The sequence below is a fragment of the Panthera pardus genome, unplaced genomic scaffold, assembly GCF_024362965.1.
Source record: "Panthera pardus isolate Hobbes unplaced genomic scaffold, ASM2436296v1 HiC_scaffold_8, whole genome shotgun sequence".
NCBI lineage: Eukaryota > Metazoa > Chordata > Mammalia > Carnivora > Felidae > Panthera > Panthera pardus.
In genome coordinates, this window is record NW_026527013.1 from 111,075,686 (window position 1) to 111,095,280 (window position 19,595).

At 34.6% G+C, this 19,595-nt stretch overlaps 1 protein-coding gene across 3 annotated transcripts in view; it reads left to right on the forward strand.

The window, feature by feature from the left end:
* The window catches only part of HDAC9 (histone deacetylase 9), a 929,650-nt gene that overhangs the window by 731,089 nt on the left and 178,966 nt on the right, over positions 1–19,595 (forward strand). For all 3 annotated transcript variants that reach the window (XR_008420659.1, XM_053898416.1, XM_053898417.1), the window contains 2 exons: positions 5,291–5,410; positions 5,735–5,832. Coding sequence is in view for 2 of the 3 variants with exons in the window: in XM_053898416.1 (XP_053754391.1) it covers positions 5,291–5,410; positions 5,735–5,832 (218 nt within the window). In the remaining variant the exon portion in view is untranslated. The remainder of the gene's footprint in view (positions 1–5,290; positions 5,411–5,734; positions 5,833–19,595) is intronic.

The window sequence follows — 19,595 nt, forward strand, 5'->3', positions numbered from 1 at the left end:
GTTGCTTGTTGTGCAACAGTGGTATTATTAAAACAAGTCAGCATGTCATTCTTTCTGAAAGATCTCAGATCATGTATGCCAGTTTGGGATGACTCCCGGCAGGAACCTTGAGTGATTAAAAGTCAGAGGCATTAGATTAGTCTTGCATTTTAACGTGATGCATTCTTACACAATAGAGTTATAATTTGTTTAACAAATGGTTTGTTTAAATGCAGATGACACTTGGCATGTTGTCTATAGTATATTCATGAATAATGAGCTGGAGATCTGCCCCATACAAAAGGCCAGCCCAGGAAAGGGCGAAAGAAAACTGACTGGTGATTTATGAGCCCCGTTTTCGGTTTGCCTCCAGTTCACGAGGAGGTGTAATAGGTTGTCTGACAAAGCATAGACAGGAAATGAACCCTGGCATCCAAAGCGAACCTGCTACATCTGCATTTAATTAATTTTTGCAGGTGATAAAAGATTTAAAGGCAAAATATGTTAAAAGTTTTTTTGAAGTGCAAGGCTTAATAGTCTAAATCTTGTTCATATCTGCACTCATAATTAAATCTTATTGGGAAGTTGTGGCCTCACCATCCAGCCCTCTGATTCAGTTAAGCAAACACACTAAAGGGTTTTAGAAAGCATGAACAAAGCCATGTGAAGAAATACTTAGTTAAATTGAAATGAAGATAAAAGGAATGAAAGACTGATAACTGTTTTTAATGCTTGGTAGGAATGGATGTTTTCCGTGTACTGTATGATAGCCTCCCTAGAAGCACTTTGGTGCTGAAAATTTTCCATGTATTTTCCAAATATGCTTGAGTTTCGCTGTAGGTCATAGTTCACCATTAAAGAAATGTGTTGAAGGTCTAGATATACTACAGCAGCAAGGTCTTAAAGGTCTTAAAATTTTACAAAAATGAGAACATCAATACCTCTATTCCCATGTACATACAAAATGACATTTTCAATAATTGATAATTATAGATTTACATGATTTATAACCTAGTAAATTTAAAAAGTAATATAATATGCTTCTAGTACCATAAAGATAAACCAAAAACTTGATGAAGACCAAGGATTGTAGGAAAATTTTTCTAAGTTTTCTAAATTTGTCAAAATTATGCAGGAAGGAGATTGGTAAACTGTCCTATCCTTAAAAATTATTTTAGTGTTAATTTCTAAGGAATCTCTTCTATCATTTTATGGTTCTGTGAAGATAATCAATAACTGTTAAGGTCCCTTTGAAAACACATTTGTAATACCCAAACTCTAAAGTAATAAATTGTACAATAGACTTGAAAGCTAAAATGCCTTGCTTGTGATCGATACTTTGTACCTCATAGGATTTGTGTATAAAATTTTGCTTGTTTGAACATGTGATGCATATCTATATTAAATATCTAATGTTTATATTCTTATATATTAATATAAGACTACTCTAGATAATTCAATATGATTTGTAAAAATAAATTGTTTGGTAGCTCCAAGGAATGTCCTATAAGCTTACTGGCCTTTGATTATAAATTTGCTCTATTATTCAATCATAAAGGATACTAATTTCCCAGCAGGCTATAGTAGAGGAGAAGTTTCTGTTTCAGATCCTCCAAATATATGAGGTTCTATCCAAAGGGTTGCCTCTGAGATCACCACCAGCCCACATATTCTAACTTTCAAGTCTTCCAAATTCTGCAGCTGCAGGGATACTTTGAGGAAATTCCCTTGTTTTCTTCCAGCTGCCGAGAAGGAAGTTTTAAAGTGCCACGTGGCTCAGAGACATCCGTTCTCCCTGGCTGACAGGTCTATTCTGCAAGTTAGCAAAGGAGAAGTGAAGGTTCTTCAATGGTACAAGAATTTCATTCCTGCATATCTGAAGTTACTCACTTTAGGCTAATCAGTGTGAACTAGCTCCACAATTCTTGGGCCAACAGAGGGCAAAACTACTCCATCGTCCAGCAGCTAGTTTCATCATTTTTATATGCCTAGTAAATAGATAAATAGAGATCCAGAGCTCTACTTCACCTCCTATTTGGGGCCACAGGCAAATTCCGAGGCGTTGAGTATTTTGGGCAGGAATGATTCTAGTTGATCTTTGGAGCTTATTCATTCCAATTCTCCTTCTGGGGAAGATTCCAGAGACATTCAGAGTGGTGAGGAGAGGGAGCAGGTGCACTTGCTTTTCAACTCATAAGAAACTGTTCATTGTGTTCAGGGCATGAACCGTCCTAGAAAGTAGGATTTGCTTCCCTGACTCAGGTAGCTTTTATGCAATGTGACTTTCAATTGAAAATAAAACATTTAGACTTTCTTCATTAAAAAGTCACTTCAAATGTCCCTAGATTTTGGGCAATTCTATTTTTAGTCAAGCACCACATTTGACAAGAGAATTGTCACAAGTGCCTGTTCTAAATAATTACAAGTGACATTAGCTGGTCAAATATATGATTTATTTAAAGCTGTTTAACATTATAATGAAAACACATTGGTCCTAAATCTTTATAGAAAATAAATTTTCATAATATATTTTAACAAGTAAAATATTGAAATGATTTTTCATCATTTCTCAGTAAATCCTAGTAAATTTTGAGGCATTTAATGATTCATTTCATCTCATTATTGTAGTAATTCCTCACAATCACCAATAGTTTTCTTATATTAGTCTAGCATATATTTGTTGCTGTGGAGAGAAAATATTCAGATCATACCTGAGTAGTAAGTACTTTTTATAAATATTTTACAGCAGGGAAAGTTGAAAAAGTATTCTCAAGGTTATATTATAAATTGTTGCCCCAAACAAAAGGCATATTTGGACTTGTCTTTATTCCTAAATAATACTTTGTGAATATGAACATGGAATCAAAAATTTATCCAAGTATTTTTAGAATGGGTTTGTGTATTTTAATTATATCTGTTGGATCCGTATTATACTGTGGGCAAGATTAGATTTCTTATTCAGAAAAGTATGCAATAAGTACCCAACGCATTTTCAAGAGCAAATGATTTTTATATATAAGACAATTTATCATCTTTTATTTGACCTTCTTAAATAAGCCTTTGTAACATCACTAAAGAAACAAGAGTAATTAATGCCTTATTTTTCTGGTTTTCAAAATGTAGACCTATTTAGGGCCAGAACAATTTTTTCTTCCAATGCTGACTAAAACTTCTGTCATTGTAGTAATAATGCAAGCCTTCCTTCATTACTATTTTTCATAGTATTTTGTTTGCCCATCCTCTAGGTATCTAGTAGCAAATTAAAAAGACATTATGGTTTAGTTTCATTTTTGCTCACATAAAGGAAAATAGCTATACTATCTCTGCCTTCCTTTTTTTTTTTTTTTTTTTGAACATTCACAAATCCCTGGATTAATATATTTTCACCAAGCTATATTTTCTCCTGATGTGTATGCCTTCAGCCACAAGTTTCTGGATGCATATTTTATGATTCCTTATATGATATATAATATGATCCCAATATTTTATGATTCCTTAATTGATTTTGGATATGTGTATAATATGAAAGGAGGAGATGATTAGTATATGTCTACACTGTGGATAGCAGGCTCAGTGCAGGCTTTCAGAAACCAACAAAGTGAGACCTTGATGGTATTTAGTGAGAGAGTTCTGGGCTGGAAGTTGAAGACAAGTTATATAAACCTCAATAAGGAGCAATGATGACCACCAGTCTTACTTCACACATTTGCTAAGAGGATCGAACTGGTAATTAATGTAAAGTGTAAGTTAATATATAATGGTTATGAGTTTGGCTTTGGGAGTAAGAAGTGAATTCAAGATCCAGTCTTGCAACTTTTCCTCTGTATAGTCTTAGTAAATTACTGAAACTCTCTGAACCTCAGTCTACTTATCTTTTAAATTAGGGATAATATCATATACCTCATATACTTGTTATATAATCCATTCAGACTAGTTAATATAAAGTGACACAAAAGTTGTAGGGATCATTGTTGAAACTAGTAAGATTTTTACTGATACAAAATAAAGTACAATATAAGTACATAGTGACAAGTGACTAAAACTTTTTAAACAAAACTGGAAATTGCATATGTTGCACATGTAGCAGTAATATTATTTTGAATACAAATATATAAGTTATTCACTTTTGAGAGTTGTCTTTGTTATTTTGTTTGGAGATACTAGGAAGCATATTAATTGAGATTAACACTTGAACTCTTTCAGTGAAGATAATTTTAAAAATGCTCTTAGTTTTCTTTTTCCCATTTCTTTTATCATTTCCAGCATGTATCTATCTCATAAAACAATAGAACCAAATAACTGTTACATTTTAAATCATTATCATATACAAATGTCCTAAGAATTTTTTTTCATTCATTGTAATGATATAAGCTGTTTTGTTTGTTTGTTTGTTTCTTTGTAGGAAGGGCAGTATGGTGTGGGGAAAGAAAAAAGAGAAGGAGGCTGGGGAAGAGAGCCATGATATAATATTAAAATTAGGCAGATTGGACAAGGTTGCATAAAGCTCCATGCCATCTTTCTGCGTTGGCCCAGATGATTTAATAGCTGATGAGCTCATGCTCCTGTGTCTTCGACTCTTGCCGTCACAATTTTACCAAAATAAAGTATGAAGTCCTTTTTGCATCTGGCGTCTCTTTTGAAGTGATTCTAACTGCTGAGGGATTGCTAACTGAACTGAATGCTCCAAGAAAGCCAATTTACTCAGCTGGTTGCAAAGCCTTTGACCTTAATGGTGGGACTTGGCAAATCAATGCATACACGTATGTTTAGTGTTCTGTCAAGAATTGTGAAAATGCTCTGGAAGCCATAGATCCTTCTGCAAAATACTAGTTTGTAGTTTAAACATTAGTCTTTCTTCAGAGGCCAATGAGGCTAGTTAATTAAGCCTGAGGGGTTATGAACTGTTGGCAGTTAATAAGTCATAAAATTCCTCCATAAAACAGGATGCGAGATTCCATCACTGAAGCAAAGAGTACAAAGGGCCGGTGTATAAATATCTAATTGTACCAAAGGACTGGGCTTTCTCAGTGACTGCTCATCTGGAGTCTCCAGGGCATGTTCGCTGTGGTTTCCTGATTTTTAGAAGCCAGTTTAAAAAATGAGTGCATTAAAGGGTAATTTGCCTGAAAGGTTCAGGAAGTAAAGGGGGTGGTGTGGAAGCAAGCTGAATGGGAGAAAGAAAGGGGGACATAGTGAGAAGACAGAAAATGAGATGGAGGGTGGGGTAGAAAGGGAACTAGAAATGAGAAAAGTTGTCTCCACGCAGAGTTAGACATGACTGTATTTGTCATCTGTTTTCTTTTCCCTGTAGGATGTTCACCATGGAAATGGTACACAGCAGGCCTTTTATGCTGACCCCAGCATCCTGTATATTTCACTCCATCGCTATGATGAAGGGAACTTTTTCCCTGGCAGTGGAGCCCCAAATGAGGTTCGGTTTATTTCTTTAGAGCCCCACTTTTATTTTTATCTTTCAGGTAATTGCATTGCATGATTACCCCTAATTTTCTTGTCCTTTGCTGGTGTTTTAAATTACACGAGATTACTGAATTGTCCCATGTGACCAAGAACCAGTGCAGAACAAGTGCATAACCCAGAGCACTGGTTGTCAAGCAAGGTTGGGCTGATTTGACATGTTGTTTGATGTTTATTTCGAGAGCTCACATGTGTTTGTTTTCCTCTCTCTTCTTGTTTTCTTCCCTGCACCCTCATCTGCCCACTGTGGTTTTTTTTTTTTTTTTTTTTTTCTTCCTAGGTTGGAACAGGGCTAGGAGAAGGATACAATATAAATATTGCCTGGACAGGTGGCCTTGATCCCCCCATGGGAGATATTGAGTACCTTGAAGCATTCAGGTTGGTACTTCTTTTTCTGAGAGTGGCAAATTAGAAAACAAATGTCCATTGAAACAACACGAATTGTAAAAGAGAAATGTAAGTTTTAAACAAGGGAAAGTGGCTAAAGGAGCCATTCCATCAAAGCTCTAAAAAATGTTTGGTTTAGGGGAACTGAATATTGCTACAAAGCCACATAAAGAATATGTGTAAGAAAAAAAGGTACATCAAAACCTAATTGTAGTTGTATAGGTATATGGCCAATGGCGTAGGCATGCTATCCCCTCTCTACAAAAAAGAAAAGGGAAAAATTTTATTAAGTAGTTCTGGAAACTTCTGCTTATTATAACATGTGATTTAGAATGGACGTTAGCGTATTAGATGCTCTGAAAAGTCCTTTGTTACCTACTTAATTTTGTTGAACAGGCATTTCCCAAATTTCATTGGACTACAGATTCCCTTTTGCACATAGCACCACTCAGCATTCTTGGTTCTGAGGAGCTAGCTCACTTTTGGAATTTTGGTCTAGGCAGTCTGATTTCATGGTAGAGTAAATGACTTTTCTCTTTCATAATATATATATTTTCCCTCTCACATTAAAACATCAATTGATTCTCTGTATTTAAGAGTCTTTTATGGTTTGTCTCCCTCTCTGTTTGAAACTATTTTTTCCCCTTCCCTTTCCCCATTGTCCTCTGTTACGTCTCTCAAATCCTACATAGGAGTGAAAACATATGACATCTGTCTTTCTCTGACTGACTTATTTCACTTAGCATAATAACCTCCACTTCCATCCACGTTGTTGCAAATGGCAAGATTTCATTCTTTCTCATTGCCAAATAGTATTCCATTGTATATATAAACCACATCTCAAACTGAGAGTTGATAAGGAGGAAGGGGCGGTTGGGGGGGAGTGGAAAATGGGTGATGGGCATTGAGGAGCACACTTGTTGAGACCAGCACTTGTATGTAAGTGATGTATCGTGGGAATCTACTCCCAAAGCCAAGAGCACACTGTATACACTGTATGTTAGCCAACTTGACAACAAATTATATTTTAAAATATAAATTAAAAAAAAATCAACTGATTAATTCATTGTTTTCAGTTTCTCTACAAAATGTAAGGAGTAATTGAAAGATATGTTTGTATATACATATTATGTTCTGCTATTTTCTCCTATAAAGAACTTTTAAAATTAATTCAAGCAAGAAATGCAATAAGTTAAAAGCTATCTTTTGGATATGGAGTTTTTTTTAAAGACATTAATTCTCTGGTGTTGAAAATATACTATCAGTCCTTGTAAAGGACTATTTTAAGGAGAAATATCAAATTATGTCAATATTACCTCACTTGCAAGATTTTAGGAGATTTTAACCTATTGTTAATGCATGATTTGGGGGTGTTTTGTTTAGTGGAAAACAAAACAACTGCATAAGAAATCTTAGAAGCATTATTTTTAAATTAACCATTTATAAATTCCCAAGGCGAAAATCCTATTGATGATGTATTTGAAACTTAAGGATATAATAGGGAAATTTTTCCACAAGTTAAGTTTTAGTGAGTTTCTGCTGTCCTATATATCATGCATACTTCAATTTCTCATTTCAGTCATTTTTAATTTGCAAACAGGCCCAGGAAAATGAAAGAAAATATCTATTTTCAAAAAAATACATTAAAAATAAATATATTTAGGGGTGCCCAGGGTGGCTCAGTTAGTTGAGTGCCAAACTCTTGATTTCAGCTCAGGTCATGGTTCCAGGGTCGTAAGATCAAGCACCATGTGTGGCTCTGCACGGAGTGTGGAGCATGCTTACGATTCTCCCTCTCCCTCTGTCCCTCTCCTCTGCTCACTCTCTCTCTTTCTAAAATAAAATAAAATAAAATAATAAGTAAATTTGGTTTTGAGACACTAAGGACAATTCTACCCACATTCCAGATTTTTATTTTGGAAAAAATATATACCCTCAAATATCTATACTATTTACAGAAAAAAATAACTGAAATAAGTTTATTTACTTAAAGACTGGGTTGCCTATAAAGATATTTTGGGTTAATTTATAATGATACTAAAAAATTGCATTAAGAAACTTCAGAAGTTTCACTGCTATGAATTCTGTTTACCTATATTTGCAACTTACAAAACAGTATTAATATTTTAAAGGAACTCTAATGGGATAAACACTTTAATACATCACATAAGAATTTATTTGTTTACCAAGTTAACTTGGTAACTAGCATGATACATTTAATTGTCAACCTTACTATAGCAATGATTATATCCATTGATCTGCAATATGGAATTCTTAGTTTTTTTATTATCATAATACTATTTGGGGTATTAAGGCTTTACCTAAAACGGATTATGCATACCCAGCAGGGAAAGAGAGTTTATATTTTGTACTACTTGTTCTCACATCACAAAGTGAATGGTGGGTAAGAATGTTTTCAAAGAACCCCTTTGGGGGCACCTGGGTGGCTCAGTTGGATAAGCATCTGACTTTGGCTCATGTCATGATCTCACTGTTGATGGGTTCCAGCCCAGAGTAGGGCTCTGTGCTGACAACTCAGAGCCTGGAGTCTGCTTTGGGTTCTATGTCTCCCTCTCTCTCTGCCCCTTCCCCACTCATGCTCTGGCTCTTTCTCAGAAAAATAATTAGTTAATTAATTAATTAATTAATTTAAAAAGTTGTTTGAATAACCCCTTTGAACACAACAATTTCATTAAATAATGTGAAAACAGATATTAAGTATACATTATTGTTTTTTGAATGAAATGGTAAGTGAATCAAGTGCTCTTGAAAGTGACTGAATGTCCTCAAGAGTGGTACTTTCTGTTTGCCTGGAATGCGGACACTTTATATTAGTAAACTTTTCTAAACTTCCCAGTGCGGTCACCATACCTAAGCTTAGTTAGAGGAGAAGCAATATTACCTAGCTAGGCAGATGAAATGTAAAATTTTAGCTTTTAAGGTTTATAGCTATTTAGAAACCAGATTTAAACCATAATAATTCTGTTAATTTTGAACTATACTAGGTCTCTTTGCCATTCAACTTGTATGACTAGAAGTACTTGTGAAGTTGTTATAGAGGAATCAAAGTAAATCATCTCTTCAAAAACATTCATAGAACACATATTGTGTACCAGGCACAGTGATGAGTACTTGGAATTTTGAGCGGACTTGTCAAGGATCATAAAAGAAGTGATGCTTACTCTTCTAGAGAACAAATGTGCTTAGACGTAGAGGGGATAATATAGTGAACTATTCCTGAAGAGTTTCAGGAAAGGCTTCATCAAGTTTTGTTGGACCTGTGTTTTCAAGGATGAGTGAGTTTTCAAGGGGTAAAGCAATTGGAGTAGGGGGCACTTATACGAAGCAGAGAAAATAGACTGTGAAAACCATAGAGTCATGAAATGATCTTGCTCTGTTGCCTTAAGGGTTTAAGGGTGGGATTGCCTGGCAAGAATATGTATCATACTCCATAAACTGTTTTGTTGGCAAAGAATTGCCCATATGAATATACAAATTCCTTTCTAATCTGGAGTTTTAGTAAGATAAACTCCAAAAACAATTTTTGATGTAGTATTACTTTATAAGCATATACTTCTTAATACAACCCTTGTTTCCCGGTATTAAAACTGAAGATCTTTCTGGCATCCATTTGTGGGTGCATTATATGAAGATGGAGGAAAAAGTAAATGGGGCCTTTTCTTTTTTTCTTAATTTTTAATTGTTAATCAATTTTTAATTGATAGTATCTTTGGAGGGAAAGCCTCTCTCTGTGAAGCTATAGGGAAATATAAGATGGCTGCTTGTTTTACCAATGTCTGTCACATAGATTATTCTTGTGGTTTCTATTATGTGCTTTTTCTATGGCAAAAAGAATATTGCAGGCAAATGAAAAAATTTCATGTTTTCTATAAGCTTTAAAATAAATTTAAAAGTTAAATTGAATATGTAAATTAGTTCACATAACTAGTTATTTCTTCCATGTAGTTATTGTTCATCCCTAAAAAATCGAAGGATATATTTAAGATTTTTCATAACTTTAAAAAATATCCAATAATATCAGATATCTTTTATGTTGAACTAAAGTGTATTCCAAGGCTACCATTTTATAAAATAATTATGGCTATCTTTATTGATGTCTTTAAAAAAAATTTTTTTAATGTTTATTTAGTTTTGAAAGAGAGAGAGAGAGAGAGAGAGAGAGAGAGAGCGCCTGAGTGGGGGAGGGCCAGAGGGAGAGGGAGACACAGAATCTCCAGGCTCTAAGCTGTCAGCACAGAGTCCAACGCGGGGTTCAAACTCACAGACTGCTAGAGCATGACTTGAGCCGAAGTTGGACACTTAACTGACTGAGCCACCCAGGCGCCCCCCATTTTTAAAAATTTTTTAAATTTTTTTTAATGTTTATTTTTGAGAGAGAGAGAGATAGTGTGAGTGGGCGAGGAGCAGAGAGAGAGGGAGACAGAATCTGAAGTAGGCTCCAGGCTCTGAGCTGTCAGCACAGAGCCCGACGGGGGGCCTGAACCCATGAACTGCGAGCTCATGACCTGAGCCGAAGTCAGACGCTTAACCGACTGAGCCACCCAGGTGCCCCTTAAAATTTTTTTTAATGTTTATTTATTGATGTCTTAAATGCAAGGTCCTAGATTAGAACTTTTATAAACATTATGGCTAATTTTTAAATGGTTTGTTTGCATAAGCCACAGAACTACTAAGTATAAGGGCCATGGTGTGAATTCAGTTTATGGCTCTTAAAATTTCTCTGTCACACCACATTGCTACTCTTTCCTATTGTTCATCAATTAAGAGACTAAGGAGTTATAAAGCGCAATGAAATTCTACCAAAATATAAGACCTTAACCCCCAATCTAAGTCACAAATGTCTGGTACACAGCATTGCAAAAAAAGAGCTATTCAGTGATGCTGGCTGGATGAATCAATGAATAAATGAATGAGTTAGAGAGGAAATGATACTGGCTACAGTAGAAGCACTGGAAACCCCTGCCATTAAGTCACCCTAGCAAAAATCTGAAACCTATCTATCTCTTGGCTCCTCAAGGAGTATATTTTACAAGGAACTCTGAACACTCATTCATTTGGTTATAATATTGTCAGATATCTTCTCTTCATTTAATAAATATTTTATTGAATGCCTGCTAAGCAGGGTCTGTTTCAGTCACTTCAAAATATTTTTCCAATTGTTCTGTTTCATCTATAGTCCCTAGATGAGCACTGGATGCATTATTTTTTCTAATAATTCTTTAAGAGTTCTGCAGATGTTTAAATGATTATTTATAAAAGACCATTTAAGTTGTTTGTTTATAGTGGGCAGGACACAATATCTCATGCTCCTAATTAAATCTAGTGAAGTCAACATCTCCAAATGTTTTTTAAAAATGAGCAGTTTCCAATGTGGAAGTAGGACATTAGTAGTTCTTGAAATGTTGCCTATTTTATTCAATAAATAAATGAACGAGTGAATGAGTGAATAAATGACAATTCCTGTGTAAATTTTTAATTTCGAAAGCGAAGTACAAGCCCCTTAAAATCAGGTTTTGTTAAAATAATAAATGACTCATTTGACATACACTGAAGAGTAGCTAAGAGAGTAGAATAGAACTGTTGATTTGGGTTCCTTTGATACAAACAAGTTGTGATTTAAGAAATAACAACTCACCAAGCTAGTGTGTTATAGTCTGTAGTACCATAATTAATATTTGCTAGTGTTGAGGATTTCCAAAAGACAAAGTATCTATAAATAGTAGTTATTAAGGAATATTCAGGGGAAAACTCTGACCCAGAACTACTCTATTCCACTGAGATTGTTCGTATGCCAACTAAAAAAGGGGATTTGAGTGAGTTTTCTAATTTAGAAAATATCTACCCAAAATTTTTGTTGTTACTTTTTTGTAAACTACCTATTTTTTCTTTACTGACTTATGAAGTCTCTCTAATCAAAATATTTGCAGTTATAAATATGGCCTTTGCTAAAATACTTAGACCACATAACCAAGTAGGTATATTTGTTACATCTTCCAAGCAGTCCAATCATTTGAGTACATACACAGTCCAAACAGCCTATATCTTTTTCTCCTGTCTTTGGTTCATACCTGTTTGCTTTAATGATATAAACAAATTGAAAATCCATTAATACAAGACTGTGACTGGAAACTTGACTAGATAGCATAGTTATTCTCACTTCACTAAACTGTTGGTTCTGTTCTAGGTGCAGCATCTTTAAAATGGGAACCTTGGCTTTCTATGATTCTTTCCCACCTGTGGCAAAAAGTTAAAAAAAAATACACATATAACTTGAGAACAAAGAATTGAACCCTTTATTGTCATATTCATAAAGCAAGTGTTCCTTAGACAGCTAAACAGTAATGATTATCCTGGAGTTTTCTTAGAGTGGTTGAGTTTACCATGGAATGATGGTAGATAATTTTGGTCAGGGGACATAAATAAGTGCAATATTTTATTTTGTCTCCTTGTTATTTAAGCAAACATATCATCACTATTCTAATTTTAGAGGACTGACTTCTAAATATTCTTGTCATATATAAGAGATTGCTAAATTCTGTCTGAGAAAGAGGTAAGACCATAATAAATATTTATGTTCTTTCTTGTTAGTAATGCCAACTAAGTAAATATTTTATATTGTTCTTACTTTTATCATATTTTAATATAATTTAATGCTAAGAGAGTGGAAAGTAGTATCATTGTAAAAATAACATAATGATAATAATAGCATAGACCCTTCATTGAAGACTTAATATTTGTTAGTTGCTCATTTTTTTTTTTCATCTTACAAGTTAAGGGCTCCCAATTGCTAGATGAGGATACCAAGCCCCTTTTGAGTTTCAGTAGGTTTCCTGATGTCCCACAGCTGGTAAATGGTGATTAGGGACTCAATGACAATAAGAGTGAATGTGAACACAGTACTCTTTGGGCCCCAAGCTATAAGCTATAGTTCCTCTATCAAGAGTAGGAGTGACAAAACAATAATATAGTGAGAAATTCTTTGCAAATACATTTTAGTCTATACAACATTTGGTTTGGACATCTAAATTGGTGACACTTTTAAAATTGAAAATAACTCCTAGATTTTCACTACCCTTCCATAATAACTCCAAGCCACTTCTCTGTGTGCCTTTCTACCTCATCTGACATAATAAGAGAGCCTATCAAATAAAGCCCCTATAATTTTTCTTCCTTTTTATAACCAGACTATTTACAGTGTGAAATATATGTTTTCCCTCTTTGTTAAAAGGAATATTTTCTTCTTATGTATACATTTACATTTTTTGAAATGAGTATATAATTGAACTTGAGAAATACCAAATTAAATTTTAATGGAATATAGAATGATAAATTAACTTTTAGATCCAATTGTGAAATAAAGAATGATTTGTTGTCATCTAAAAATCATACTCAATACTGCAAAAATGATTTGGGGTCTTATTTTGTCTATAAGAGCTGTGGTTGATGCTTCCCAGTCTTGAAATGGATTCTCAATTGTTAGTGACAACCAAATATATTATGCTCATGATAGTATGTATTTTCCCAAGGATGTTGAAGAAATTTTGGGAAAGCGGGTGGAATTTCTTGAAACAATTTGCCAATATGAAATACTGTACATATCAAATTGGCCCTACTACCATCTTTCCCAGACCATTTATCATAGCTCACAAATCAAGCCCACATTTTCTGTTTCTGAAAGACTTGGCTAATAAAGAAGATGTGGGCTTCAAATCTGAACTTGTCAATCAATCTTGGGAACAAAGCAGTAATGATTTTCATCTATTGATATTTTATTTCAATGAAGAGCAATGCATATGAATTTACTGCTGATGTGATGGACACTTTTACTTATTGTCCAGATTCTTTTCTTTATATTCAGCATGTAGAGATGTTTCAAGAAGTTTTATCAGAACAGGTCAGAAGAAAAAGATCCATAGGAATAAATTTTAGAAAGCTGTCAGTTCTATCTGCTCTTTAGTTTCAGCAATAAGTATAGTTTAACAACATTTTTTTTCTCTTTCATCTGTGCAACATATTGTACCAATTTTCATCAAAAAATTACAATTTCTATAGGTGTGTGTCTCTAGATACCCTTAGAATTCTGCTCCCTGACCCTAAGAGTAAATTGATCTTATGCACACCTGTCTTCCTTAGGAAACTTGCAAACTTCATTTTTGAGTTGAGCATCAAAGAGATATGATATTATTAGACAGTAGAGAGCTCAGGTAAAAAGTCCAGGAAGTATCTTGAAGTGCTTGAAGTTTTGAAAGGCGAATTATATTATCTGCAGCGAAGAACTATTTAAAGTAGTTCAAATGCTCCAACATAGTTTTTATTATTATTTAAAAAGGTCAAATCCACTGTAAAAATTTTAAGACAACATTTTTCCCTTCTGAGTTAGAAATTTTAAAGCCCAAAATTTCCAGGAACTTGTGTAGCAGTTATACAGTTTTCCAAATAATAAGGACTAATTAAAAGTGTAGCTATGTTCAATTAAATCTTTTCCCTAGAAGTTCTAGGAAAGAAAGCAATTTGCGTGACTAAAAATGATTTGTTTTTATTTTCAAGATGGAACAATGGGTTATAAAACTTTTTTCTTGCACAAAATCCTTCCAACATATGTGTAATACTCAGAGATATCAAGAGATGAAAGCTTTCCATGAAATACGTGGAGGTTTTTAGGCCAGAAATAGCAGATCTTTTGGGTTGTCAAGCAACTCAGATCAATTCATTAACTTATCTTCTTGTAATAATGGAATTGTCTTGCATTTAATTATTATATAAATATAATGGAGAAACTTTGGAGTCACACTTTTCCACAATTTTAGTGAATATATTAAGATTATACTTCATTTACTGGTAAGATAAAACTAAGTAGAAGTCACTTATTTTATATTTCTTTGGACAGCTATTAACCAAATTTCAGTGCCTTTGGGTCTTAGATGTGTTTCCTTGAAACTAAATAATTCCCCTTTATATCCATGATTTCATACCTAAAGTTTGTTATAACTAAGTTTGTTGAGATGACAAATGTGGATAAAGAGAAATTTTGTTTTAATATACCATAAATGCAAATTTGTAGTCCCTTTTTTGAGAACAAGATAATGTTCACTAAAGGAAATTCACTTACTTTTCCAGGTAGAGGAATCATCTTTGGAAAACTTCTGTTCAACAGAAAATCTGTTCACATACTACTTTTGAGGCTCAGGGCTGAAGTTTACACCATTTTCTGGTAGGCAGGACTTTCAGAGAATAGTCCAGGCCTTTGCATGACATCAAACATCTGGATGATAGACTCAGTTTTCCATATTTCATCCCAATGATTTGATGTAATGTAGATGAAACTTATAAATCAGCATCTGTTCCCATTTATGTTATGCAGACATTTAAACTCCCCTGGCACTCTTTTAGAAGGGTAAGGACTTTTCTTTGAATCTCCCATCTTTCTTGTGGGCACCACGGTCTTGGGATTGTCTAAACATCTTCTATTCTGAAGACCAGCACTGATGTTATGTAAAGCCATATGGAGGGCAGTGGATTTATGAACTACTTAATTTCTAACGGGAAAGACTTAGCAAAATAACATTCTTGCCATTTTATTTCATATTTGCAATTCAAAAAGTGAGTGGGAGAAGAGGTGTGATGGATGATTGAGTCACCTTTCAATCTTTGCAAAATTTTTAGATGCATCCACATTTCACTTTGAAGGTATTTTGCATACCAAGACACTTGTGGAAAAGTCCATCAGGAAAATAGCATCTACACATTATCTGACCTATTAAAGAAAGATACATATTTTACTTGAAAACAAAAATATTGATTTACCTAGGATGTGTATTTTTGTTGGTTGATACCTTCTTGAAATTAAAATAATATTGGAGTTACTATTATGGGCTGAATTTCAGAAACAAAGGGGCATTTTTACTCTAACAAAGTCAAAGGCAAAATAGTGAAGAGGAATTTATTTGCAATCCAGAGCAAGAATGGAGTGGGCACAAATCTATAATTTAAAAGTTTTATAGCCCAAGAAAGCTTGGTCACTGGACCCTCTGCTTTCAGTTTCAGAAAAAGTCTCTTAGACACTAAAGTTACCACATCAAGCCTCTGACTTTTCTTTGTGTATACAAGTTCCCTTCTTTGTGTGAGTTTCCCTTTTATAGTGCGGGATTTCTAGATTGAAAATATCATTACAGAAATTATTCAGTGATGACTGCCTTCCAATAAATATAATTACATAAATATAGTATAATTTATAGCAGGTGAAAAAGGCAGGGACAGAAATAATAAAATCTGGTGTGTGTCATATTTTACTGATTTAGTTAAAAATGATTAAATTCTAAACTTTTCAGGGAACTGAAGTCTGCCAAAGTTTGTTAATACATTTCACTTTGTTTCTTGAGGATATGACAGTTGATAAAAATCAAATAATTGTATCTAGAATCCAAATGAAAAATATTTAATTAATATGTAAGGATCACTCACCTGTTTACTATTGTCAATATTTTTTAAACTTAACAAATTAATATTTTGTCTGTCTTCTAAAATAGCGATGATATATATCATATAGATATATATCATTGCATTATATATAATATTTGCTATATTTGCATACATGTATGCATACACAAATACATAACATTGCATTATGTTTAGATATATATGTATACAGATATGTGTACACATATACCATATGTGTGTGTATATATGTACATATGGATGTGTGTGTGTTTTTTATATATAAAATGTTTGACACAGTTCTCTAAACATGCTTTGGAAAAATTAGTATGTAAAGATTTACTCCCATTATCAGAGCTGAGCATGAAATCTTGTACCAAATTTGAAGGACTTATGAGGCCCAATTTAAAATTTTGTTGTTTCATAATAACTTTGGAAAAGTGCATTGTTCCTTGTAAAATACCCACATGTTCTCCTTTGGAATGGCTCCAGACTGTAACTAAACCACGACGTTGCCCCCTGGTGCTTTATGTATTGTTTAATTGTTTGCCTTTGGTGGATGTTTTTATTAAAAGCCTATTATTTAGGATAAGACCAAAGTGTCATTTTAAGAACAACAGAAACAGAGCTGTTCAGTCCCATAGTTCTTTTTCATAGGTGTGTTAGTGAAAACTGGATGCAGCTAATGAGCCTGCCAACATTTTTTCTTGTAATACTTCAAAAAGAGCAACAACAACAACAAACAAAACTCTGGGTTTTTATTTTTCTCCAATAAAACATGGCCGAATTGGCTTAGAAGAGCTGTAAGTCTGTGTGGCTGTACCCAGGGCAGAAGGGGAAGAGAGGTGTCTGCATGCTGTGTCTACCCACTCTGTCTGTGTTTGGTCCATGACAGCCTGGAGTTTCATGCACTTTGGTACATGTGGCCATATGAAACCCATGGAACACGGAGGCAGGGAAGTCCATGTGTCAGGAGGGTCATAGTGGGCTTCCTAGCGTTATTTACCAAACCCATGTGTGCTTTAGTGTATGTCAGAGCTATAAAGAAAGTTTTTAATGTCCTCCCCATCACCACAGGTCAGATGCAAGGTAAGTATCATTCTGAGATTCTTAGATCAGTGTGCATATTAATTAGGTCTGGGAAAAGTTTTTAATTCAGTGTTCTTCTTGAATGTTTTATTTTCTCAAGTGGCATCATATTAATCACGCAACTGATTTCTCAGAAGTTGGTTCTGGAAAGAATTCACCATGTTCTCTAGCAGTTCCTTGCCACAGAGAACAAGCAAGAATTTGATTAGTCTTCTTCCCAATCTTGTTTTTGTGACTGTGACCCACCCTCAGGCAAAAAACTTGAAGGCAATATACCTTGATAAAATTTCTAGGACTTAAATGATCTCATTAAATTCCGATGCTAGATATTATGTTGACATTTGAGGAAATATGATTATTGACAAAATGTAAGCCTGTTATACACTATATCACTTCAAAAGGAGAAAGGCCATTAGGGCATAATTACATCAGGAATAGTATACACATTTAGCTGGTTTATAAACTGTCACTTTCAGAAGTACGAAGACGTATAAAAATTTCCAAAGGTTCCATTATGACCCTATTTCCAACAGTATTCTCTGACAAACTAAATAAATTACTGCATGTATTGGACCTTTGAGGCTTGGGGCAAAGAATGGAAAAATTATTTACAAAAGCTTGAAAATATTTAATCACTAGAGGCAGGGGGGCAACAGTGTTTTAATTAGCAGGTCCTCGGGCCATTGGCTGACTGGAGGCTTTCTCAAACAACCACACAAATGCACTGAATAGCTGTTTGCCAGCCTTAGGGTCAGGCCTGAGATGAAACAGATAAGATAATTGGCTCTAATGAAATCCAGAAGGCCTTGGCTTTCTTGTCTGAGCTTGGATTTGAAAAGTGCGTGTGGAAGTGAGGCTTAATTCAAACCAGAACTGAGCTAGGCCCGTTTCTTAGTGACTTTGATATTGTTTGAAGTTCTAAAAGTGTTCGCCACACCACTAGCCTGCTGGGCTGGGCCTCCCTGGTACCCTTAATTACTAAGCTTTATTGCTGACTTTACTACACAGGAAAGGGGCCATTATATGTTCCATCAACATCAGCTCTTCTCAGATTGGAGGAAAGGACAGGGTTAAAGGCCACTGTAGGAAGGCAAAAACTTCACTTTGAGGTAGTCAGATCATTTACCAGTGTTGAATTTCACCATTATGCACATACATTCCTTAGAACACAGAAGCCCAATTTCCATTTTTTAAACAAGTGATTACTTTTCAAAACATTTTTGTTTGTGCCTGTTTTTCGCAGAAAGAACGTTTATTTTGGGGGTCTGAAAATATTGCACCTGATATATTGAAAATATATATATACAACACTTCTCAGTCATCAAAACACAAAAGGTCTGGTTGGATTCTATAATAAGGAGGATTATTATTAATGCCCCTTTGAAGTGGAAATAAGTGAGGGACCCTCCTGTGGTGTGAGAGTTGTCCTGACACCCTCAGGAATAAAGACCCCTCAGGAGACTCTACCAAATTAAAGCCTGGCTTCTAGAGTGTTTCACAAACAGGTTATACATAAGGGTTCCCAATCCAGTCCAAAGCCAAGAAGCAAACAAAATTGAGGAAGCCTCCCTCTTTAGGGGTCAGCTATAATATCACCAAAGAGTCCATCCTCCTGAAGCTTGCTGCTATTCCTCTTTTGGTACAATTGAAAAAGATGGTTTCTGCATCTTAATGAAGTAATAATTATTCACCCCTTAGCCCTCTTAGTTGAAGAGACCTGGACATGCCATAAATAGCGAAGGGACATGGAGTCAGAGCCCATTTCCTGTCCTATTTAACACCTTTTGGTTAGGAAAATCATGAAGGACACCATCTGATTTGGCTCTTTTTGAAATAAAGAGTTAATTATTTTTGCATTATTTAAGTAAACCTGACATTAATGTGTTCTCATTTCATGCCTTATCCTGGTGACCATTCATTTAGTACTCCTTTCTGAGTGTTCTTTTGCACAGGCTGAATTTGGCACTGGTTCTCCCCAAGGATGTGGCTTCACCTAAGTGACCATATAGAGAACCCAGGGAAATTAGCATTAAGAAGACAAAACTAAGCCTTTACTCCCTAATTTCTCCTAAAAGAAATTAAGGAGGCCCTTGACAGACCTTGGTCAGTGATGAACGTGATATCAACTCAACACCAATCAGAAAAAAAGAAGAGTCTTAGAATACTCAGCTAATTCAAAATATTTGCTTTTTCATTAGACACTGTTATTG